The sequence below is a fragment of the Sceloporus occidentalis genome, unplaced genomic scaffold (assembly GCF_023333645.1).
Source record: "Sceloporus occidentalis isolate IW3139 unplaced genomic scaffold, rSceOcc1.0.p SCAF_29, whole genome shotgun sequence".
In the NCBI taxonomy this organism is placed as follows: domain Eukaryota; kingdom Metazoa; phylum Chordata; class Lepidosauria; order Squamata; family Phrynosomatidae; genus Sceloporus; species Sceloporus occidentalis.
Window position 1 is genome coordinate 688,625 of NW_028317009.1, and position 26,163 is coordinate 714,787.

A 26,163-nucleotide genomic window follows, 5' to 3' on the forward strand; every position below is an offset into this window, starting at 1 on the left:
CAATTTAGTTTTTTTGCCTTTTTTGTGTGATCTTTGTCTGATAAAAAGTCACAAATCCACAATACAGACACTGTGTTCGTGGTGAATCTCTGCATAGAATATAATGTATTATACCCCTCTGGGCTTCAATGATGGAGCATTAAAAATATCACTTATGGTACATTAGCCCGATTTTAAGGCTTATGTGTGCGATATCATTGATGTCTCGTACATCACGTTTAGCATTAAACCGTGCGGCGAGTATATCTAACCAGCTGTCTTGCCTCCAAACTTCTCTCTGAAAGGGACTAGGTTGACCCTTTTGAAAAATCTGTTTTTTTTCTGGCATCTTTCAAACTATCTTTAATTCTCAATAATCTAAGAATATCCACTTGCAAAGACAAATACATTAGACATATTGGAAAGTAATGCATATGCCGATACTAAAGGTGCTATTCATTATAGACAAAACATTAAATGCCCACGCCAACGCAGACCGGTCGGGTTATGCGATAACGCGATAAACATAAAAAAGCAAACCTTTAAGCGACATTCAGCGTCTGCTTTTGCGTCACGTGACAACTAAGCATTCCCTGAAAAGCTAGGTCAAAATTTGGCATGATTGAAAGAGTGTGCGCCATTACTAGGAATGACGTTTCTAACGTGGAATATTATTATAAAAGTGTAAAGTGCAGCAGGGTATAAGGAATGCCTTCTAATAACCTGGCTTCTGTTTATACAGTCCTAGACTCGCAAGAAGATCTAGTGCAAATAACCCAGATAGCCTTCTGCTGTCAGATCATAGAATCTCAATAATACCCCTGGTCTCTCCATTAAAAAAAACCCCCAAAAACACAGAAGCAGACATATTTGTTCACTGATTCTCAAGCAAATACAGTCTTGATTTGAAAACCCAGTTTTAATCAAGGAAAGCGCCCGAGTTGCTGCCGAGCTGAGTCTCTAATAAGCTCAAGCAGCTGAACCCTGGATCCGCAGGTTAGAAGCCGTAGTCCGTAACAGCTCAGAAAGCAGACATTTCTTTTCCTTGGTCTTAATGAAACTCTAATTATGTCACAGAGCTTCTCACTATTTTAGTCCCTTTAGCAAGACAATGAGAAAATAAGTGTTCCGAGGATTATTAATCAGTTTAAAGCTTGTTAAGTCTCCCAGTCTGCTTGATTGCTGTGTAGCATCCCAAGGTGCTAATTTTACTGGCATTTAACCACTAAGATGTGTTGCGCTTCTATACTTCATTAGCAGTTGGAAGAACAACTGTAGCTTCACATATAACCAGTGTGGTAATGTTTTCAAAGGGTTAAAATCCCAGCCGGGAAGCATTTTAATAAATATTATATATATTAATCTACAATATTAACTCTAGATAACCTGATGGTGGCTTTGAAAGCGGATGTATCAGTTGCTATAGATACTGAATAGTAATCCCGTAGGAATAATGGGGGGGCATTATAGGAATTGGGCAGAAAGCAATCGTGATGAACAAACAGGGGGTTTGGAAAATCAATTGGGACAAGTGATAGTCTTCTCTAGTCGGTTCATACGAGTAGAATATGGCGAGATGTTAGCAAGTCGATGTGACGTGCGGAGACGGAGTAACGCTCGCACAGAGCTGTGACTGAGGTCACTATGGAGCAGTTACTATAAGCATCGCCGTAACGGGATGTATGGATGTTACTAGGCACAAGCTACAGAATCTACTGGAGCTCCATAAATAAAATGTAATAATAAACAGATTTTATGTGATTTGCATTACAGATTGGCTCTTAAGTCACTGTTAAGGAACGTATTGCACGTTCATAGAGTGTGAGCTCCGAGGTGTCCCTTATGATTTTATACCTTTTGTATTTATTTTTTTTTATTGGTATAGAAGCGCTACTTTATGGCAATTGTAGATTGTAAACTCATTTTTGTTTCTGTAAGTCCAAGATGTTATGTGATGCACTACATGGTATGTCCCGTTTACCTGTTGTACAGCAATACACAATATGATGGTGCTATACAAATCAATAAGTAATTGTTCCAATAAAACGGCTTTTCAAACAATTAAACTAGAAAAGACGTATTATCTCCCACTACAGTCTGAAGTTTGCATTGGTGATAAAGACTTAGGGTAAAGAAAGGGTAATGACAATCATTTTTGCAGCATTGTGTAAAAAAGGTAATAATGCTGTGTTAAGTTACTCACTCGGGTTGTTCATATGTCGTCCTACATGTACCGTGTTTTCCAGAGAAGCCTGATTTTTGATTGTTGAGCTTTGCATGTTTTCTGTGGATGGCAGTGGCTCTTCGGAGCTCTAACCATAGAATAGGAACAGGTCGCTGTCCAAGTGCTGAACTCATCTATAGCAACAAATAACCAGAAATCATCTTCTTGTAGAGGTTACATATTCCGCATATAACTTTACTGTATAATTTATAGATCTGGGGTGGCTTTCACTTTGCCCGTTACTAATTAATTTGTGACTATGTATGTGGTTATATGGGCAAAAGTATTGGATCACCTGACCATTATACCAACAGGGACTTTTATGACATTGCATTCTAAATACATAGACATTAACATAGACATGTAGTTGATCCCCCTTTGCAGCTATAACACCTTCCACTCTTCTGGGAAGGCTTTCCATAAGATTTTTGCCCATTCATCCGGTAGAGCATTTGTGAGATCAGGCACTGATGTTGGATGAGAAGGCCTGGTTGTCCATCTCCCTTCCAGTTCATCCCTAAGGTGTTTGGGGTTGAGATCAGGGCTCTGCGTCAAGTTCTTCCACACCAAACTCATCCAACCATGTCTTGTGTGGGCAAAAATTCCCACAGAAACACTCCAAAATCTTATGGAAAGCCTTCCCAGAAGAGTGGAAGCTGTTATAGCTGCAAAGGGGGACCAACAAAATATTAATGTCTATGTATTTAGAATGCAATGTCATAAAAGTCCCTGTTGGTGTAATGGTCATAGATGCAAATTAATTAAATTAATTATTCATTTAAAAAAAAAAAAAAAAAAAAACTGCTTACAGTAGTATAACTTTTACAGGAATTTGAACAGAAAGGCAGACAATGGAGGTCTTAGATTTATTGCATTAGAAGGCAATGCAAACATTCCCTTTATCTTGTGTTACAACCATCTTGCGTTTGCATCATAGCAGTACACCTGTAAACCATAGACAGTTTTATCTACTATGTAGTTGGCATAGTCTCAAAAGGTTTATAATGGAAATAATCGGAATCACGAATGCCGCTTTTTTTGGTATAGGGGTTCCATAGGTACTACATTTGCGTTCCGTGGCGATATACATTTTCACCGCAAATCTAGGATACGTTTGCGGTATTTAAAAGCCTGGCTAAGATAAGCGTTCCTCTTTCTTTATGTAATTCTCTAAAGATACAGCTATAATTATAGAATAAACCTAGGCTGCAATTACTTCAGATTATCACACAGCAAGTACACAGCTCTGAGAAAACATGTTCTCTCTCTCTCTCTCCTCTAATATGTCACCGCTCAGTCTGTTAGGGTGGTTAACGTAACGCTGAGGTTTAAATGAACTGCTTATCTCAATCTTATCTATAATACACTTTATGATTGTGTTGTGTAGTGTTAAGCATGAACGGGTTATTGTTTGACAGTTTCCTATGATAGCAAGGATATGACTTATGTATAACAAATGGATGTCCGCTCCTCTTAGAGGCAAAACTCATATATCCCATAGAGTGGGTTAGCCAAAAGGTAGGTCACTGGTTACCTCCAAAGCGCGTGCATATACTATAAATATAGAGCCAGGAACTCATTATTCCCGTGTCTTATGGTCCTACTCTACTAGTCGCCAGTAGACGTCAGCCAAGCCTTGTCTTAACATCTAAATAGTGTGCATTGCAGGGTCTCTGATCATCGTATTGTATAGACAATATTTATTAGGGAAATAATTGTTTCTGCAGGGTGATCACACAATTGTGAATGTTTTTGTTTTAGATCTGGACTAAAACCTAATTGTTCCCCACTTAACACGGCGCGTCTGAATTTATTGCACTTCTTTTACTCGTTGTGCCAGGGATCTGATCGCTAAAGATACCTCGTTCTGCCCACTCAAATAGTTAATCATCTTGCCCAGCGTTCAGGTTTATTTTTGGTACAAGAACAACTCCCAACCCCCCCCCCCCCCAGTTCGTTTGAAAATGAAAAATCTCCTGGCAGCTCTTTATTGACGGAATAGAAGCAGTAAAAATATCCTGTCTCTATAACAAATTGCAAAGTGCAAACATAAAATAACAGGAACAAAAGAATCAGGTTCTGGCAGCGAGCGCCGAGCAGACGGCAGTGAGCAGAGTTCAGCTGGGTGTTTGTTTTACAGAGATGATTAGCGAGGAGACGGGTTTGTTTTATCCAGATAACGAGCACAGCAATTTTATTTCTTAATTAGAAATTGGAATCAATAACCAACTCACCGAGATAACCCTTTCTCCGCGGAAATAGCCAGAAACGTGCAAGGGTGTCTGCTTTTCTGTTTTCACTTATTCCGTCGACTAATGGTTTAATCGGTGCCTTTTAGCATTCTCTGGAAAAGCGAATGAATGAGGCAAAAGTTGACATGATGAAACGATTATCTCTTTGAAGGGTTTGGGCTTTGAACGGTGCTCAGAACAATGTTTGTAACGTTGCATTTCGTTCTAAAGAATACAATTCAGTAGGGCAGGTGGAATAGCACATCTACCTAGTTTTCAATATCAAAGGATCGGTTGCATAAATGAATTTATTTAAAATTCTTTTCAGTGCAATCTGTCTTCTTCCCTACCAATCAGCTAATTCCCCTAAATGATACTATTTACGTACAAGCCCTATCTCCTCTCTTTTTAATGTATATTTATATGTAGAATTGGGGAGGGGGTGATCCTGACCGTAAACCTTCCAACAGGTACCAGGACTTTAGTAAGCTCCATGAAACGTCTGCGGAAATAGTGCGTTATGTTACCCATACCTTCCTTTAAATAGCTCCAGAAACTATTGAATTACCTTTTTTTTTTTTTTTAAATTACAGGTTTTTAGTAATCGGTGTACATCGGGGCGCACAAAGATTTATCTATCCGCGTAACTAATTTCTAAAACTTCACACAACATTCTTCTCGAGTCTGGTGCTGTCTAGGAGATAGTCTGTGTGTGGCTGAGTATGTTGTGTGTGTCACTTGGTTGCATTAGTTAATAATGAACATGTTATTACTTTCTTTTTTTTCGGTGCAATCCTTTTGCACAAATACTTTTTGAAAGTCTGAATGCACTTTGGTTACTAAATTGAGGGGGGAAATGAAATCAATTAAATCACAAAAATAAATTGATGAACCCAGTGCAAAGGGGGGAATAGTGATAATCAGCTGTACTTTACCTTGCGTGTTCTTGCTGTTCCTTACAGTGTGTTTTTCCTTTAAAAGGTGTATGAAAGAGGTTCCAATGTCGACCAGTTTGTGACACGCTTTTTGCTGAAGGAGACGGCCAATCAAATACAGTCTCTGATGAGCTCGGTGGAGAGTGCTGTTGATGCGATAGATGAACAGACCAATCAGACCAGGTGGGTTTCAAATGAAAGGTTTAATTAGTTACCCTGAATTTTAGACAGAATGGGTGATACACGTATACACAGGGGACTGCTATGGCTCTGATACAGAATAGAAATGTGTACAGGCGTGAATGGGACTTGCAGACTTGGGGGTGGATGCACAGCATAGCCTAGCAGTAGAGGTGGTGGTTGATTAAAATAAAATTGATAATAGTGCCACGAGCAGTTGAATATTTGCCAAGAAAGATAAATACAGTTGGAATACATGTTGCCATTCCTGCACCGTATGGGTAGGTTGCGCAGGAGGGATACAGTGGCACAGAGTGGCATTAACCTTTAGAGACTGCCCCAGCATCAATGAGTGTCACAGGCATGCTAGCTCTTACAGCACGCAGACCAAAGTTTGATGCTGGGTCATGTCTCCATAGAGATGAGAAATCCTTGGTAACCATGGAAACGCATGAGGAAAAACTGCCTAGATAATAAACATGCCACTTCTATTCAAGACCAGTATGGCTCCATTGCAGTACCCAAATGTGCACGCTATGCAGGATTTAGATCTCTGTGGCCAGCGCGAGCTGATGATGTGTGTTAAACTGGCCTTCCTATGTTAATACATGGTCAAGCCCGGACCTAAGGATACTGTATGTTCCTTGCCGACCATAGGCACAGGGAGAAATAAAAGCACTGTCCCAACGCCTGCAACACACCACAAGACTGCTTCATTCACAGCGATGTCGGGAAGCAGCCTACACCTTGCAGGACCATAGGAGGGTAGGGGTATAATTAACTGTGCGTGAATGTGGGAAGACATGGGCAGGAGAAGAAACCAAACAAAAGCAGCTTGGCGGTACATTCACACTAGTACGTAAACAAGGGGGGGGGGGGGGGGCAAACTCAGATGGCTTGACTAGAGTGAGCTCAAGTGTGGCCACAGATGCTTTTTCAAGTAAGGGTATTGAAGGGAGCGTGATCCATACTCAGATGTATGTTGTATGTGTCACTTGCTTGCATTAGTTTGAGGGTGGTGTGTGTGTGTGTGTGTGTGTGTGTGTGTATGTATGAAAAGGTAAAGACTGCCAGCCCTGTTGGTTACCTCCAAAATGATGCCGTGTTAATAACTAAGCAAATTTGCTACTTTGTAAATCTGTATTGCTTAGTATAGTGTTCGTGTTTCTAAGGACTTTGTTTATACTGAGGTTTTAGTATTGTTACTGTTTCATCATAGTGAATCATACTATTCTAATGGAAAAAACTGTAAGGCACCATCTGCTTTATTGAATTATTCACTGGCCTGGCAGTAAACGGTTTCCTATTTGGCATCTATATTCACAATATGCTTGCCACCTTGGCTGTATTTTACCTGGAAATCGGTAAAAAACATCCTACGGCCAGTACTATCCCTGCACGTAACTTGTCCAAAAAAAGGCTGGTGGGCCAAAAGTTTGTCATGAAAGAAAATACAACTAAAATAGTAGTTTTTAGTTGGTGAAATTAAACTAGTTATACATTCATCATGGTTCTTGGAGGAAGCTACAGATTTTTTAATTGTGTAAGATGCATAATGTTGTGGGAATGCTTTTCACAAGATTTTGGGGAGTTTCTATGGTAATTTTGGCCCATTTATCAAGTAGAGCGTTTGTGAGGTCAGGCACTGATGTTGGATAAGAAGGCCTGGCTCTCCATTCTAGTTCATCCCAAAGGTGTTAGATGGGGTTGAGGTAAAGTTCATCCACACCAAACTCATCCAGCCATGTCTTTATGGATCTTGATTTGTACACTGGGATATAGTCATGCTGGGATAGAAAAGGGTCTTCCCCAAACTGTTCCTACAAAGATGGAAGCACAGCATTGCCCAAAATGTTTTATGTCCCCTTCAGCATTTGGGACAATGCTATGCTTCCAACTTTGTGGGAACTGTTTGGGTTAGACCCTATTCTATTCCAGCATGACTACGCCCCAGTGTACAAAGCCAGACCTTCTCCTCCAACATCAGTGCCTGACCTCACAAATGCTCTACTGAAAAAATGGGCAAAAATTCCCACATAAACAAATCAAAATCATGTGGAAAGCCTTCCCAGAAGAGTGGAAGCTGTTATAGCTGCAAAGAGGGGACTGACTACATATTAATGTCTATGCATTTAGAATACAGTCTCTGTTGGTGTAATGGTCAGCTGTCTCACTACATTTGTCCATATAGTCTGTGTGTATATCAAGAGGATAAAGAGGAAAGGGCCTTGATTTGCTTGCCTAATACGATTCAACAAAAGACAACCATACTGTCTATGAACGGTGACATATAGGGATGAAGTTGTACACTCTAGTCCAAAAGATACCCTTGTAAATGCACAGAGAACCTATAGCTAGAAACTGGTGCTCAATGCTCAAACTATTCCAGGCAATGCCACAGTAAGCCTGGCCAGGGCATGATGGATGGCTGGTATGAGAACTCGACGCCTACCTACCCGAGGACCATAACAAAGGACCTGCGGAGGAGTATCAAAAGTAGTGAGTAGATACCACGCAGTTCTTTTTATGCACATGGCTGTGAATACACACAAACGTGTGTGTGTGTGTGTGTCTAACCATAGGGCTATGTTTATTTATGGATTCATGAATTGGTGCTAGCAATTATTTGTGGTTCAGAGCATCACGAACATGTGTATTAATTAACCCAATAGTTTACAGACGAGTTGTTACTCTTCTGCAAGAGTACACCTCTATGCAGCGGGTATAGCAGCCGGTCCCATATTCGGCAATTACTATTAGTTTGCATTCATCCCTAGCTTCTATCAAGGTTCATATAACTATTCTAGTATTTCCAACTCTGACAACTTATTCTGTTAATTTATGTTCCCCAAAATCTCCTTGATAAACACATATTAGATATTTTACATTAAATTATTAATCCCAGTGAATAATTTTATGCTCTATATAGAAATGTTATGGCTATCCTTGTGGGCATAGGTATCCTCTTATTACTACTACTGTTACTACCCATGCCAAAGACCTGTTAACGCTGTATTTTTATATGCCATGAAAGCTATTTACTGATAACCCCACTGCGTGTTGTATGTGTGTACAGGCTGCTCGGACATTAAGGAGGACGGACTGGAGGCTCAGATTAACCGACTGGCTGAGCTGATCGGGAGACTGGAAAATAAGGTGAATCACGCATCCATAAATTCTGAACCAGGCTGGTCCCTAAGAGCTGAAAAACCTTTTCAATGTGACGTTCGCTTTGTATATCATAAAATGGGTCAGATAAGCGGCATCGCTTGGCCACATCCCTGTTGCGTTTGTAGGACAGCTGATGTCTGCCCGTCTGGCAGAACTGTGAATTGGGAATCGGTGGTATGTTCAAAGACGACATTTATATGTGATAGGAGTATAAACAAAGGATGGACATGTATATGCTTATTGGTTATTCTTTTTACTCTCCCCTGTATACGTTTTTTTGGGGGGGGTTGTAGGAGACAATCTAAACAGATACCACTTTACATATAATAATATAACATCAAGACAAAAAAACACTTCAATATATATATATATATATATATATATAAATAAATACATTTTGTACGGGGATCGAATTTAAATTTACCGCCTGCTTATAGCATCTCTGGTCTGTGTAGTAGGTTTCATCAAGGGCCACAGAGGGCTGAATGCCATGGGAGCAAGTTGTAGCTTGCCATCTAGTGCCCTCTGGGTCTAGTATCCATTTCCTTTTTTTCCTCTTTTTATCAGAATATTTCTATTTTATGCTAGTTTTCCTCTGAATACTTTATCGTGACCCGTTATACTGAGATTTAAATAACTGTCCCTCTCCTGTGTCCTCATCCGCCAGTAAATTGGATTCAAACAGACCCTCTTCTGCAGAGAAATCAGCCGCGCGGGGAAATAAAGCCTATTTGCTGTGTTCTGTATTAACCGATGGCCTCTGAGCATTACAGTCAGTGTATCTAGTAGAGAGGATTCAGGGTGGGATTGCCGCTAATTGGAGGGCATTGGTCCAGATACTAATGTTTAATGCATAAGGGTAGAGCTAATGGCTCGGTCTCACCGGCGTTTTTCCAAAAGTACCTTTTTTTTTCCCCCCACAGTCTGTCGCAGCTTCTCATTATGAAGTCCTTTTTGCTAGTTACTCGGCTCTTACTGTCGGGCTCATCCTAATGTCCACTTAATCCGGTTTGCACATCCTGTAAGAAATAAGCCCAAAATGTATTCAGTCTTTAAACTCAGCGAGCACAGAGTGGTGGATTAAATAATGTACACGGTGCTTTAGTTCAACATCTCTGAGATTCTGCCAGCTGAAATAGGAAATTGTAGAGCTGCCTCTGGGATACTTCTCAAAGTTTTGTAGTTTTCGGTTATTAACTGTAGTTTTTAGGTTTAGTTGTGTTTACATGTATACACAAAAGCTACTTAGGTTATAGTCCCCTGCAACCAATCTTACAAATGCAAAGTATGTTATATCAGCAAGTTAAATGGTTTATACTGCATGGTCTATTTCTAATAAGTGGTTTGGTCAACTCTAAAAGAGCCCTATAGTGTAAAATATCAAATAAAATGTTGCCACTTGGAGTTATGCAGAGTGTATATAATCATACAGCACAGTTATGTCTTTCATGGCCTGAATCATCATGTTAATTTTACTTTTGGTTTTTAGACCCTGTCGTTTGATTTGCAGCAGAAACTATCTGACAGTGAAAATACTTCCGCTGCGGTGAGTTGGAAATGATGTACTAGATAACCAACGTTGGTTAATGCCATTACACATGTTAAAACCTTTAAATTGTTGGGCGGGAAGCTTAGCCCATTACTCCAAAGCACCGACAGTAAAAATTTGTACTGTCACTTTAAGGCATGCGGCCACCTGATGATACACCATCAGCCTCAGACTAAATGTACAGCTGCACACTGCCACCCCAGCGATGTGACAGTAAGCGGGAGGCATACAAGGGGACCACGTCACTGGAAAGTTGCCTGATGGCCGGTATGGACCTGGTGCCTTTCAACTAATACAGTCAACATGAGAAACAGTGTTACTGCACTAACCATTCTATCTATTCATAACTTGCAATGGCCCCAGGCGCCATGGTTGCCCACTGGGCATTTTCTAGCAAACGCCAAAAGGTGTTGTACAGCAGGAGCAGAGAACGGCTAAATTAGCTTTAATTCGCTAGACTGAGGCAAGATTCAATGTTTCACAGACTTACTATTTAGGGATCAGCTGGAGATGGATGATGCATAGTGAACGTGATGGAATTGTAAGTTCCGAGAGTGGAAATGTTTCTACATACCTGCAGACCTTAGCGGATGAACCCTCTTCGCGCTCCTGCTAAAGCCACGTGAAGTGTCACAGCTGGTTCAGTTAGTGTCACTGCTAGCTTCCAACGTTGTTTCCTGCCTCCCGGCTGCCCACATTTATCTTCAACTGTCTGGAAACGGTATTAGACATTTTAACATCTTAGTTCTTCCTCGCTCCATTGATTATCTTGACTTTTCTATTTTGGTTCATAAAATAGGCTTGTCAAACCAACTGTGTGTATAATACTTACAGATAGGCTGTAGCATGCACGCTTTCATTATGTACTTTTATAAAATGGTTTTCAAAACCAATTTTCTTCAATCTGTCCCAACCTTTTGTAAATTATACCATTTTGCAATGACATCTTTTATAGAGCCTACCTCCAAGAATACGTTGTGTATTTTTTTTATGCTATTATGGAAGGCTGTCTTATGTAGTGCTACAAATGAACTGTTGGATGGAGATAACAAAAGGTACACTATATGGACATAAATATTGACTTTTATGACATTGCATTCTAAATACAGAGACATTAATAGGTAGTTGGTCCCCCTTTGCAGCTATAACAGCTTCCAATCTTCTGGGAAAGCTTTCTGGGCTCAGGTCAGGTTCTTCCATACCAAACTCATCCAACCATGTCTTTATGGACCTTGCTTTAGGTACTGGGGCGCAGTCATTGCTAGAATAGAAACTGATCTTCCCCAAACTGTTCCTACAAGAGAACGCTGATTGGGACATACCAAGACATTTTGGACAATGCTCTGCTTCCAGCTTTGTGGGAATAGTTTGGAGAAGGCTCCTTTCTATTCCAGCATGACTGTGCCCCAGTGTACAAAGCAAGATCCATAAAGACATGGTTGGATGAGTTTGTTGTGGAAGAACCTGACCGGCCGCACAGAGCACTTACCTGAACCCCATCGAACACCTTTGGGATAAACTGGAACGGAGATTGTGAGCCAGACCTTCTCGTCCAACATCAGTGCCTGACCTCACAAACGCTCTACTGGATGAATGGGCAACAATTCCCACAGAAACTCCCCAAAATCCTGTGGAAAGCCTTCCCAGAAGAGTGGAAGCTGTTATAGCTGCAAAGGGGGACCAACTACATATTAATGTCTATGTGTTTAGAATGCAATGTCATAAGTCTTTGTTGGTGTAATGTTTTTTCCCCCAATACTTTTGTACATATATGGTCCTTGCTCTCTGTTGAAATTTAATTTGACCAATCATCATGGTGAATACAAGAATGTTTCTGCTTAACGTTTCACTTTACTTTTCATAGATATAACCAAGTGTGACAATAATATAAAATATATCAATGTTCAACTGCAGAATTTGCTGTTCTGATAACCAAACATAACCAGGACCACAAGATTCACCTTATACACTTTATATTATCTTTGTTGGCCAACCTATCCATTACGCATCAAACTAGCTAACCTGTTACTGTTCAGTCATTACCCATTAAAAAATACCATCTCACGTGACTAAAACATTCTGTAAACTGTGGTAGTAGTAGAGCACCACCAGGATGTAAATGTTATAACCGATTTCAACACAAGGCGGTAGCTTTTCAGCTCTAATAATTAGGCGATACACATGCATCAGCAGCTTAACCAGGTATATATACAGGCGTAGCATTATACTGTACCAATAAAAATCATCTGCTGTCGCCTATGGTATTCAAAGATATTAACTAATCTCTCTCTCTCCCCCCAGTATCTTTTCTTGGTGCGGCAGGAACTGAAGGTTTCCCAGAATGGTTTGGGAGAGTTTTGCAGCTCTCTGAAGCAATACTTGAAGAATGTCTCTGGGCAGAATGAATGCTTCCAGTGAGTAGCTAGAAACCCTGAAATGTGAAGTCTGTTCTCTATATGCCACCATCTGTAACAGTTGCTGCTCTCTCCCTGGTAGCTTTACAGTAGGCGTTTCTATTAACGCTAGTCATAGGGCCACCACTTGTCCTGCTGCTTTCGTTGAGGTGTAATTGGTCATTAACAGTTCAGTCCTATTAAGATAAAACAGGGGTTCTAGAAAGCAAGGTTTAGAGCGCCGCAAACAGACAGGGGATTCTCAGTACATACTCTGTACGCAGTTAGGCTGGTAGTAATTACATTTAGCGATAATTCCCCAGTGGATGTGGAAGTACTTATTTTCTCTGCCTTCTTGTACTGCTTTAGAGTATCTTCCCCCTTTCTAGAAGGGTGGGTGTGCACATGGCGGTGTATAACGTATTGCCTATCCCAAACATCTGCTACAATAATGAAAGTGTCCTGTTAAAACATATGACTTACATCTCTCGCTTTCATTTATCTTGAGTATAGATTCATTAGTAATAATACTCTACCTTTCCAAAACCGCCTTGAACATTGTATGTCTTTACAAGACCAAGCTGTTAGAATATTTAATCTCACAACATAGCGGACAAATCTTACCTTAATTATGCGTTATGGTGGGGTCAACCATGGTTGCTTTCTTCTAGAAAAACCACCTCATTGAAGACATAAAATGTTTGGTCAAACCTCTAACTTAAGATTTAGTGAACAGCTTCCTTACCTGTAGATGTTGTTGTAGGTAGATTGGTGCAATGTACCATCCATAGGCTCACATACACAGGTTGCAGTCTAGTTCAGTGTATTAACAATGAAAGTAACCGATCGCGATATTGAATGCTCAGATGTTATTTTGTTATTACAGTGTCGCTGCTGTACGGCTACCAGATAGCGTTACCTTCATTGTGTATGAATTTTGGGATAATGAAGAGGAGTGGAAAAGGTGAGTGGTGGACTAGAATACAAACTACTGGATAGCATAGAATTGGCAAGAGGCATCTATAGAACAACACATTATACATTATATAGCAATCAAATTGCAACTAAATGTGCAGTGTATCTATCCTCCATCCTACGTTATGAGCCAATGAACCAATTAATCTTACTTGGTAAACCAAATGATGGAAGCAAACACATTAATAATAAGTTGGTAAGTAGGGCATTTTGTTGAATTGGTTTTTTTTCTCCCCCAGACATTTACAGAGCGAACCATGTAAGATCTTTCGGCATGTGAAAGTGGACGCTTTGGCACAACCAGAATCTATTTCGACTCTGTCCGTTCCAGGTAATACCTTTATTTTACCTCTGCCTTCATGTAAATCTGTCATCTTAATAAGGGATGTGGCAAACACACGTATTTGGTTTAGAAAGAGAACGCGATTTTTCCTTGTTTTTAGATTCTCAGACAGAACCATTCTTTTACGCTGCTTTGTAACGGTATGTTTTCATGTAAGGCGACAGCGGTGAGAATTTTTTCCTCACTTGCTCTTTGATAAGCTAGCACAATAGGTTTTTTTATTCTCTTTACACAAAGTTAAAAAAAACCTGAGCATAAAAGCCTTCGGTACAATTTAAATTTAAACAGACAGCTGCCCCATTTTACAGTAAAAGCGTTTACATGCCTTTACGTCACCTGTGCAACACTTTTTTTTTTTTTTTTTTTTTTTATTATAAAAATTTTGTAATGTGAACACTTTCTTACCTCCATACTGCTATCCAACAGAAAGCTATTCACATGCAATATTTGCTATTGGCCATTGCAGTATATGACAGAAAATGATTCTGATTTATTCTACCACAAAACAAGACACTGGTTCAACTTTGCCAGGTCTCGATCTCAATGATACTTGACAATGACCTAGCAATAGTCCTTTAAGTTTAGAATACAATTACTGGATACTCATACATGTTTGAGGAAATGGTTATGGATAACTCGTGAGCACAGAAGTTACTGAAGTACATGTTTTATAATTATAAAATGATAAACTCACATGCTGTACACTTCTGATTCTATTCCAGCGGCCTGGTGCACCCTGAGCGCAGATTGACTGGGTTTCTTCGCGATGACAGCCCAGAGCTGGCCGTTGTCTCTGTGACCTTGTGTCTCCATCCAACTGGGAGCCCTTGTAACTTAGGGACGAGATGCTTTGTACCAAGTGCTGTCTTTTAAATCCACTTAGTGGAGAATGTATTTGCTTCTAAAAGGGATACGCCTTATACCCCATTCGTTCCCATGCTTTAATGCCTCAACGACATGGCATTCAGTGATTGAATGGTAGCCTGAGAAAGTGAAGTCCAAAATCTGCCAACACCAAGGTAACCCTAAACATTTCCCCCAAGAGGACAGTCTGACATGCTAAGTCTTTTTTAATCAGACTGTTCCCACATTCCAATTTTAAGCATCTGTAGAGTTAAACAAATACATAATACAGTTAAATAATAATAATCTAATGCTAGAAAGAACTAACCGTACCTCAATGTTACCCTTGCTGGCCACGCATTGACTTGCACTTGAGACGTCTTGATGTTCTAGATACCCCCCCCCCCTTTATTCCTCAGGTCACAAAGTCCTTCCGTTAAAAGGTCTGTCCCCCTTGGTTTTTTCTGTTTCTCTCTTAATGATGCATGGTTTAGAGTAGATGTAAAGTGCTCTAGGAGCCTTTGTAGCAGCTCCTGTTTTATTCAGTAAATTTGTTATTAACCAATAAGACGGAGATATGCAGAAACTTATTGGAATGTTTTTTCTCTCATTGTAATGTTTGATATATAAACAGATTGGTCTGGTTTTTAATGCTAACTGCAAATCAGAATGCTAGGAAATGCTATTTTAAATTATTTATTATGATGTACAGCTGATAATATACCTAATAAAACTCTTAAAGCATTTTGTGTATTTTCCATGAAAACATTGGTGCTTGTCTCCTGGTTAACTACATTTAAAGGTGTCCCACCTGTCCGTGTGATACTCAAGAACTGTTTAACTGACCAGGTACTACAGGCATGGAATACATTGGAGTTGTAACATTCAGAAGCATTCTTAAACACAACAGGGGACATTATACGAGAATGTTTTGGCTATTTTACACTAGTGGTATTTAATGCCGATACAATACTGCAAGTTGTACAAGTTCAATGATGTAAGCAATGTGTTATTACCTTAGTGGCCAGAAGACTGTTACATTCTCGATCTTTTGCCCCTCCAATCATGGTACGGGAGCACTTACGACAGACATAGCATTTATCTACCGTACAGGTTTATTCGCTTAAGCAGGAGGGCCGCACATAGCTATGCCACTAAAACAAATCCTCAGAGCTCCTGATACAACGTTGGATAGTACCCAGGTAGAAACAAAAACGCAAATATTTAGAAATGAAACCGGTAGGGATTCTGGAAATAAATTTATTTATTGGTAAAATGTTTAACATTTAAATAAAAATAATAAGATACATATTAAAACTTGCCAAATCGCACTTGTACTCCTGACAGCAGTGTTTGTGTAGCCATAAAGTTCTCAGAATTTGTCCAGAAACTCTAAGACAGCGATGGTTGTACTCTGACCAAAAATAAAGGCTCCGCAAAGGATGGAAATAATTCCCCAGGTAATGAGAAAGTTCCTAAAGAGACAATGTGTAATGTTAAAAATGTCCTCCTTGCGGGAGCACTCACAGGTACGTTTACTACACACGGAAGAACTGTTTAGGTCAGCTATATTACTACTGATGTCAAAAGAAAGGTAACTTGATAAAAAAAATGAATTCATATTGAGTTCTATCTACCCATTCTGTCCGAATCACAGGATTTTGTAAAAACTCTATGTGGTTGTAAAGGCCAATAATGGGGCAAGCAAGGTTGGAGATGTTCTACTACTCAACCATTCAAAGCATGACCAGTTCTTTTAAAATACTTGTCATTCCTGAAGGCAATTCTCAACGTCTTGCAAAGTTATATCCCTTTTCTTCCATTTTGTAAATACTTTCTCAATCCAAAGAAATAAGCACACACTCACTTTTTCCTTGGGTTCATTGGTTCTACTTCCACAGCACAAATAAGGCAGATACCTGCAAGATATAAACCAAATTGGTATTGTCCTCCAAGTCTGAAGGTAACTCACTAACATGAAACAAGGAGACATGCTGGTGAGACATCAAACAGTAAGAGTGAACCTACACTTCTGTGCAGTAGCCTGTGGGTATTAAAGCCACAAGTTATACTGCAGAACGCAGAAGTGATCAACACAGAGGAATCAATACACCCACCCACCTTTACACAGCGGCTGCATGCAAAGGAGATGCACAAAGAAAGTACGTATCATATGTGTCACACGCACATAATGCGCAAGACTTACAGTAGATAAGAAAAGCAGCGATCTGTGCACAGCAAAACATTGACTGGGAATACCTGCCAATGAACCTGCATGCAGCAGTCATCAGGTGTAGAGTGGGTACAGAGTAATGGAAGAGTTAAGACTTGGCAACCTTAAGATAATATCTATTTTAACAATATTATAGATTGACATCCCTATTCAAATCCATAAATAACGATAATTATAATTTAGTGAGATGTGCATGTTCGTGTCCCTCTCCTAAATGTGTATACACATACAAAACAGAGCTAGATGCCCAAGCAACAACTAAAACATACCTGGGAAGATGAAGATGAAGAAGGCACTAATTCCCCCGATGACAGAAATCACCTTGCTAATGTCAGGAACAAATAGGGAGATGATCAGAGTTATTAGGATCCAGAGGACTGTGAGGATGACCCGAATTAAACGTTCGTAAGTCGTGTAGATGTAGCTGGTCTTATGGTCCAACCAGGCTTCTTGCAGGACAGTCCTTAGAAGAAGAAGAGGTGGTGATAGAGTAAATACAGATGCATGTTAAACGGTACAAGTGTGGAACAAAGAAAACATAGCTACCAGAATAGAGTTTAGATTGTACTTTCCAAGCTCTCGTGCTTATACTTGTCAGCTATAATTGGTATACACTGGAATAATCACATATTGACAACACCCTCTCATTCCATAGAATATACTTGAAAACTAGGCAATATGAAATGTTACATCAGGAACTGCAACAGTCTTTTTTTTTAACTGCACAAGAATTATATAAACACTTATATGCTCCAGATCAATACGTATTGTGCATAAACCCATTATAAATTCAAACTACACCACACTGGGATGAGTAGATGTCAAAGGTTTTACCTGCCCAGTAGCAGAATAATCGGGTAGATTGTTATGATAGAGACAGCAAAAAGTAGCCTGGCAATTATAACAACAACGTCATCCCCAGGATAAGACATCAGGATATCACCAGCCACAGCTTCTCCAAATGTGAGGAACCCATACAGACCTGTAAGGAAAATGTACAATTGGAAAATTTGTAGGAGAGACAGTGATCCTAAATTTAAAGAGTTGAGCCATTTAAAACTTTTTACAGCCAGCTACAAGACACTTATGGTATATATTTATGGAATATACGAAAGCCATCAAATAGTGTTTTAACTTCTATACTTTGCTCGTTCCCAATATCCCATTCTACGGCTGTTCACACTCTTCATCTTCTATCATTATAGGAGTAAAGTATAGTTACAATTTACATAGGACTTCCATCTGTGCCCTTCCATCCCAACATTAACTGGAAGCTGAGCTACTTTCACACAAGCATCCAATTCCTAGACACTACCATCTACATTAAGAACAAGTCCATTCAGACTTTACCAGAAATCAACAGATAGACCAACATACCTGAAGCACAACAATTTCCATCCCAGCTATACCAAAAACTCCATTTACAGTCAAGCCCTCAGATGTAACTACATTTGTTTGGATTCTATGGACCGGGACAAACATCTTGAAAATCTCAGGAAGGACTTAATCAACCATGCGTACAATTATAAACATCACAGACTCAAATACAGAAAGCCATTAATATCACCCGAGATACTAACAACCACAAAAAAAGGCATTGAGTGACATTAGTTGTAACCTACAATCCACAGATGGAAGTCCTACGCAAGATCTCGAGGGAACTACAAGGAATTCTACACACCGATGAAAGCCTCCGGACCACTACTTTCATTCAAACAACTGTAACTATATGTTTCTCTTGGTTTTCCACGGCTAACATAGTACAAACCTTTTAATAATGTCATTATATGCAAAGATTTCCATAAAACTATTTTATTTTAACTTATTTTGGCTGACCATCACCAACGAATACACCTACCTGATTCTAGTATCAACCAATGTGCAAACAAAAGCCAAGAAAGTCCATGGTGGCACCATCCAATCTGTCCATTCACATAAGAAATAGTTTCTATGCTCCCCTGGGACAGTTCTTGAGTTGCTGCCTTCATGGTGAATCTCGTAGAACTCCTAAGTTATATAGATCTATGCCAAGGGAGTACAAATCTATTCTAAACCACTACCAAGGGGCTCACAACAAAAGTCGCCCGCCACCAACATCGATTCACAGATCTACAGCAGTGCTTCATCTAGCAGCTGTCTTACCTGTGAGGGAGTAAATCAGCAGACAGATGAACATGGAGACCACAGACACAATCACCCAGTTTGAGAGACTCTTGTTCCTCATACTGCTGTAGATAGTGACACATGCTTCATGGCACTGGAAGTAGAACGGGGAGATGGCATTTAACATTGTAATAAGATACAAAGCTTTCCCTCTGTTGAGAGTAACCACAAGTTATGTGACCAGCACTAGGGTCCATTAATGGCCAAGGATTCTCCATTGTTATGGTAAAGAACCCCGCAGTTTATAATAATGCCAATAAGGCATTTGGCTACATAGCAAAACCCGTGAAAGGTGAACCAATGGCTGGATAGACTGAGCTACAACACATATATAGTGGTATTTCACCTGAAGCTACCCTGCTGTATTCACGATGTAATAATCAATAGTTATACAGTATACAAAGTTAGCATTTTACATGTGCTAGAAAACATGGCCTATTGGTCATCCTTTGGCTCCATATACTAAGAATACTGAGTAATCCTGCTAATTGCTAAATCGCTCCCTACACTACTCCAAGGTAAACCTGCATTTGACAAAATTAATATTTTATGTAATCTCTAAGACAAAACTAAAAGGATGCATTACCACACTTAGCACAACCAAATCAGCCCGTTCATACGATGAAAGGATTACAGCCGATTCTGCAGCATGACACAAAGCTTACATATTATGATAAAATAATTCCTAAAGTGAGCTACTTTTGTTTGTTGGTTGACAACCAGAACTCCCTCCCCCCCCATCATTTAGGACAAATTCTACATCAACTTGCGTCAAAGAAATAATCAGGATAATACCTGGAAGCCGAAGCAGATTGTGGGAATGACACTGAACATGGAGGCCAAAGAGGAGGAACTGCAGAAAGAAGACAAACTGTTACGGCATTTGGTTGACTTTGTAACATTGTGCATCTAAACTAGCATTTTTCAGGAGGGGTTCCAAATGCTAAATTCTATCAAGATAATCATTTTTTCTACAGTATTAACAAAACAGATGCCTGTGAAACATTTCACCGAGGGTACAATCTCTAACTAATGCTAGAGTTCTGCAGGAAGAGGGGTCCTCTTAGGAGATGATCGTGGTCTTTAAAGCACAGTGAAAGTGCATATTAATTTTGTGAACAATAGCGGTAATAACATAACTTTCTTCAGGAGTAAAATAGGGCTATACGTAGTGAAGCTAAATAGCATGTTACATTTTTAGTTTTGCAATAATGCTTGTGAATAATATTCTGTCATTTGGCATCGCTTTTTTTTACATCAAAGTAACTTATTTCAAGAAAAAGAAAAGAAATTAAAAAAGGCAGTTTTTTATTCTGGGTTTCAAACCATTTAGTTCTGCAGTTACAATATGGAGCTACGCAGAAACGCCAGAAATAGGGTAATGTTCCGTCTCAGCTTACTATGTCAAACAAAGATCTGGACTTTTTAGGTGGAAGCACAAAAGGTTCAGATCTTGTTTTGTCTCTCTATCCACGCTCACAAGCCGTACCCCCAATGACAATACCTTGACGGAGACTTGTGTTCGTGGACAACAGGAAGATCCATTACATAATATTTCACGACGATAACCACCGTCATGTAACAGGCAGCCAGGGTTCCAAGTATGCTGGGGGGAAAAAATGGATATTTGTTACAATTAAAGAACTTGGAGAAGTGTGGATGTGTGAGTCCAATGGTCTTAAGCATCCCTAAAAAAAAATCTAAAGTTTGGCATCAACTTCACTGTGACAGATGGCTTGCTTTTTAGGATATTACATTAAAGAGACACTTAGCTATAGCTGAGAGCTCCCTTTAAATGCATGTGGTGCCCCCCTTGTTAATCCTTTCTGCAGAACCCCCCATATGCCATTTTCACCACCCCCTCTACAGCCACACAGAATCGGTGGCGAGAATCATCGGAGGATGGGGGAAGAAAGGAGAAGCACCTTCTTCCCGAAGGAATACAAATTAAATTACTCAAAGAACTGTCATTCGTATTGTTTTCAGAGGTTGCCAAGGACATTAAACTGCCCCTTTAACCGTTAGAGCGGCTTTGGTCAACAGAAATCAGAGAAACTGTATAGTTTCCACGAACGGGTTAATCAGGTCCTTCAAGGTTCCTGTGGCGGTGGTTTGAGTTTGATGACTTACTACCACACTGCATTTAATTAACATAACAGGAAATAAAACCATTTCATTTGCGTCTGAAGAGACATCACTTCCTAATTAAACATGACAGGGAAGTGTCTTTCAACAAGACAAAATCATTCCGTACAGTAGAAGACAAAGCGGACTGAAAGAACGTCCAGAAACAAAGCTTCCTCTGATAACCTATTAAAAACAGACTACGGATGAGGTTTCCTACCGTTGGCCTGTCGTCGGTTCTCCGACGAGGCAATACGGTTCTGTTATGGCATAGATCGGTCTTTCTTTGCTCTCTTGACATATTCCTATGAAGCAGACGAGGTGCATAGAGACCCCCTTCTTCTGAGTAGAGGAATTTGGTGGCTATTCTGACCAGGCTTTGAGGTTTTTTTGTTATATTCTACTGCTTTTTACTCATTTCAGGGTTTTTTTTTTCTCCATTTTATTATTTATAATTATTTTGTTATAGGACAGAAAGCTCCTTTACACTCCAGAGCTTTTCCCTAATGGATATATATATATATACACACACATACACGCACTTGCCTTTACGTTTAACACTACCCCCAAAATCCACAATGCTCCTACCCATCATCGCAATGACCCTCCACTCCAGCATCCCTTCTCTTTCCATGCACAAAGAATAGCACCCTAAAACAGAGGTCCCCAAGAGGACACAATGTGCCTTTGCAGCAAAAGAGGTACGATAGGTTGCAGGGATAAAAATATCTAAATCATTATAGACTTAAAACAAACTTTAAACCGGAGAACATACAAGTCATATGACGCTACCCACGCTTATGCTTAAATACAAACATGGGTAACAAAAATAAACAAAAGCCTAAGGTGTTTAGCACAAATGAGAGATAAAGGGTATAATCTCTAAATGAGCCCCAGAGACTCTTAAAATATTAACCCACTAACAGCCCATCCTGAAGACTCTACGTAGCAAATAGGTTACCCTAAAGGGTCTGATACAGGCCCTCATAGAAACCTTGACTTGTCATCATTTAAAGATACCACTTAATCGAGTTACCTGCATTCAAGCAGGGATATCACCCATAACATACTGGTAGCAAAGGCACCAACTGGGTCAGCTCTAGACCGAGTGACCCTGAGATTGGAGCAACCCCCCCCCCCCCAGACCCAGGTATGGGTACACAGGTTTAAATTATATAGTGTTTAGACAATAAGCTATGAGTACATGTGGTTGCTCTTTCTTGAGCAGAAGCAATCTGGTCAACCTCATCGAGGCTAGGGGGTTTATTCACTAACAGAGTAATGATTTCAGACTTTGCTGACCCTGTAAAGTAAAGCGTTAAAGCAGCAGGACTTCTTCAATGTCATCACAATGACCCACGCTCTTATTGCAGAGGCAGCTCTGGGGGGTTTGGTTTTAATAAAGTATAATGAAGTCAGTGAGATGAAACTCATCACCTCATCTGTCAAGTACAGCTTCGGTAAATATTTGGATATGCTTGCATAGCTTCTGTTTTGATAAATTGTTTCAGGCTAAGTTACAGGTTGTTTTAGGTTATTAGTGATGGGGCTTATATGGCACACGATGTATTGCAGACTATGCACTAGTGGGACTGCGAGGGTGGGGATTGGCACCCAATGATAGGCGAGTCTAGTGGGTAACCAAAAAAGGTAGCTAGTCTAAACAATAAATACATCTAGAATACATGGACCTCTCACTGGGAGATGGTCAATATGGTTAGGAACTCTGAGAGGGTGATCTTTGCTTGTAATTTCTGCTTGGCCTCAGCCTGGAGATCTGATTTTTGACAAGCAGTAACACGTTTCCTCTGCTCAGCATGTTTTTGCTTTGGAGTTAAGAGACCAAGGTAAGGATAACATAGCAGACGTAATATATCTTATATTATATATATATATATATATCAAACTTATCAGACACTGCCGAGTCTCTGCTGACTTTCACAGGGATTACAGTCTACGAAAACAATGATAGCGTACATTCCCTACAGAAGCCTTATTTGTGCATTACAATGACCTCGACATTCAAAGCCAGATACCAACTTTTCATGTTCTCCCCTCCATCCACATTACCTTGTATATTTCTGAAAACCGATCTCCTTGGGTATGGAAAGAGGGAGGATGACCACCAGGCAGAGGAGGGTCATGATGAAGCGCTGGTCCATGTACCATGGTTGAGGCATGTTGCTCATTACATGAATGGTCTCATTCACGTTCCCAGACTCACATACTGCCAAGAATTTTGGGGGGGGGGGGGGGGGGGGAAGAGAGACAGTAAGCCCAAAAACTTAAATCTGTCTATAAGAACAGATATAACTATCATTTTACAGTAATTTTTTATTTTTTTTAAATTAACAAAAATATTTTTGTAGATAATGTGGATAAATCACACTCTCTCTCTAAACTTCTGCTTTACATAAACGAGTTAAAAAAAAAAAGCAATATTGAAGATTTGAATTTTTGAGATATATAGAACCAGGTAAAGTTAAATTACATCGAAGCATAACATTTGACACTCAGGCCATTTTTCTTGATGTAGAGACGAGGCGTGAAGTCCAGGGACTGATTAAAGTCTACCACCTCTATAAAACTTCCTTACTTTACATCTAAACCTCCGACCTTCCAGTTTTCAACTATTGCCTATTGTTTGAATATTTCTCCTCTGAAATGAGGCAAGCATTTTTAAATAACTATGAAATTTCAATTATAAAAATGTCATTAGAAATGACAATCATAATTTGGCACCTTTTACATTAAATCAAAACTATTTTTGTAGATAATTTCATGCAGAAAAAAACCTAATATGATCATTCTTTAGGCCCTAGCTGTTACGTTTCAGTGATAACAATCGTCTGTAATCTTATTTCATTTAAATATCCCACCTTCCAAAGGCTTCAAGGCAAATCTAATAGACCGCTTTATTTATTAACATTTAAACAAGGGGTATGACTGTAAACCAGAATTGTTTTGTTTTTTTTAGGTATCTCACGTTTCTCCAACTGGTCCTCCACTACTCGCAGAAACGCCACAGAGATCATGAAAACGTTAAGTATGAAGCACATTGCGCAGAGCTTTCCGATGGCCGGGCCGCACACGGCTCTTACCACCCCCTGGTAGGTGGTCTGGTTAGTCAAAGACGAGACATATCCCAAAATCACCAGGCCACTGATCAGGAAGATGAGGGAACACTGACAAGAAAGGAGAGATGGAGGAAACCATGAACATCAACAAGCAATACGACAAACGCGAATGAATGATCGGTACACGTGGAAGATTTATCTGATCTTAATACCCTGAAAATACATTTAAAAGGCATTTAATAAATAAAAAAAAGATCCAGACAATGAGAAGAAAAAACTAAGATCCTATTAACATTGCAATCAGCTGAATGTGAAAATGCCTTTGGTTTGTATGGGGATCTGATCATTCTTCAAACCCTGCACCTGGTTCACATTCTGAGTCATCTAGAGCGCATTCATCAGTTTTCAAAAAAACATTTGTATTTACGATCTCTGGAGAAAACGCGGCTATGAATGCAAAGCTTTGGAAAATCGTGATTGAGATGGAATTGGGAATGCGTGTGGCAGCTAGAGAGACTCATGCGTTCTGCGATGGGCATCTGGCGGCAAAAAACAATAGGACGACTCCGGGACAGCGAAACCATAAAAATACAATCGGCACAGATAAAAGCTAACACCTTTTCCAAGAAGGAGTCACCAAACGTTAAAGAATGTCAGAACGTTAGACAAGCGGGGTACTTTATAAAATATTTACAAAGCCTTTTCCGGGTTTCCTTAGATGAGAATAACTGTCAATTTGTGCTAAAAGCATTCGTTATCTTTTCATTTGGCAAACCTGTGGTCACCTAAACGATTCCTTAAAAAAGTACTAATACGAGTTAAGGGATAACTAATAATTACTGATAATTAAGTAAAAGAGGTATGTTTTACAGCGATTTAGGTCAGGTGACACCTTAACCCGTGTTAAGAAATTGTTACCCATTGTGCAGCCCTGCAGAATATGATGGTGCTATATAAAAATATAATAATAATTGTATGAACACGTGGCATGCAAATATCACAGTAATAATGTAGAGGCTTTAGATTACTTTAATAATCTGTATCTAACCAACTACTTAAAGTCGAAATGACTAAATTTCTGCCCAATTTGCAGCACATCTCATGGGCTAAATACAAACATACATTTTTCATTTTGCATAAGACTACGTATCTATAATTTAAAACGAGGACACCTACACATTGCAGGATAACCTTTTAAAGGAGATATTAGGTGTTTCAGCGATAACACATGGACAGGTGTATAAATGCCAGCTTACCATCTCCACCGTGATGGCTATATGCGTGCCACCGGCTTTGTTAAATGCCCAAGGAAAGTTCAGGAGCCCAGCTCCCAACGCAGACTTCAGCATGATGAAGACGGCGCCCACAGACGATAAATTAGGGCTCTCGCATTCTGCGCCAGGCTTGGCCAGCAGGCTGATGCTTCCTTTAGCCAACTCCTCCATTGTGGATACCCTCTCAGCTCCGGCACAGGGAGATCACACGCAGAAGCCAAAACTTCGCTCTGAAGGCACGTTGTACAGAGCCCGGCAGGGCCTTTTTGTTATTGGATGGCAATGTTAACCCCCGTGCAGCTGGCTGGCTCAGCGAAGGAAAAAAAAATATTTAAAACTTCCTAAAATTAAAAGTGAAGGCGGAGGGAGGGTGTGGGGGGGGGGGGGTTCAATGCTCCAATCAGGTAGATCCGACTGTCAGCTTCTCGTGCGATGAGTGATCAGTAGGGGACACTAGATTAATTAGCGA

At 39.9% G+C, this 26,163-nt stretch overlaps 2 protein-coding genes across 3 annotated transcripts in view; one reads left to right on the forward strand and one right to left on the reverse strand.

Moving 5' to 3' along the window:
- The window catches only part of LOC149299076 (N-terminal EF-hand calcium-binding protein 2-like), a 39,897-nt gene extending 25,166 nt beyond the window's left edge, over positions 1–14,731 (forward strand). The window contains exons 6-14 of one of the 2 annotated variants that reach the window (XM_089486494.1): positions 5,416–5,552; positions 7,939–8,048; positions 8,626–8,705; positions 9,218–9,220; positions 10,210–10,266; positions 12,571–12,683; positions 13,549–13,626; positions 13,877–13,968; positions 14,703–14,731. In XM_089486494.1, coding sequence (XP_089342620.1) covers positions 5,416–5,552; positions 7,939–8,048; positions 8,626–8,705; positions 9,218–9,220; positions 10,210–10,266; positions 12,571–12,683; positions 13,549–13,626; positions 13,877–13,968; positions 14,703–14,731 — 699 coding nt within the window. The remainder of the gene's footprint in view (positions 1–5,415; positions 5,553–7,938; positions 8,049–8,625; positions 8,706–9,217; positions 9,221–10,209; positions 10,267–12,570; positions 12,684–13,548; positions 13,627–13,876; positions 13,969–14,702) is intronic. The other variant, XM_089486495.1, reaches the window with a different exon arrangement.
- A 1,464-nt stretch (positions 14,732–16,195) lies between these two features.
- On the reverse strand, positions 16,196–25,865 carry LOC149299077 (putative sodium-coupled neutral amino acid transporter 8). Its single transcript, XM_089486523.1, has 10 exons — positions 25,677–25,865; positions 24,330–24,528; positions 23,414–23,570; positions 20,724–20,825; positions 20,015–20,072; positions 19,199–19,313; positions 17,891–18,038; positions 17,326–17,519; positions 16,691–16,742; positions 16,196–16,298 (listed from the first exon to the last, which is right to left on the reverse strand). Exons 1-10 carry the CDS (start codon positions 25,863–25,865, stop codon positions 16,196–16,198), a joined length of 1,317 nt encoding a protein of 438 aa, XP_089342649.1.
- Between the last annotated feature and the right edge of the window lie 298 nt (positions 25,866–26,163).

What these genes read in the sequence shown, in the direction of transcription:
- LOC149299077 (XM_089486523.1), bottom strand. Translation starts at nt 25,865, where the DNA reads ATGGAGGAGTTGGCTAAAGGAAGCATCAGCCTGCTGGCCAAGCCTGGC. An exon ending in GGTTTTCAGAAATATACAAG is followed by an intron (nt 20,826 to 23,413) that starts GTAATGTGGATG and finishes TTTTCCCCCCAG; the next exon opens with CATACTTGGAACCCTGGCTG. An exon ending in GAACACAAGTCTCCGTCAAG is followed by an intron (nt 20,073 to 20,723) that starts GTATTGTCATTG and finishes TTCTTTCTGCAG; the next exon opens with TTCCTCCTCTTTGGCCTCCA.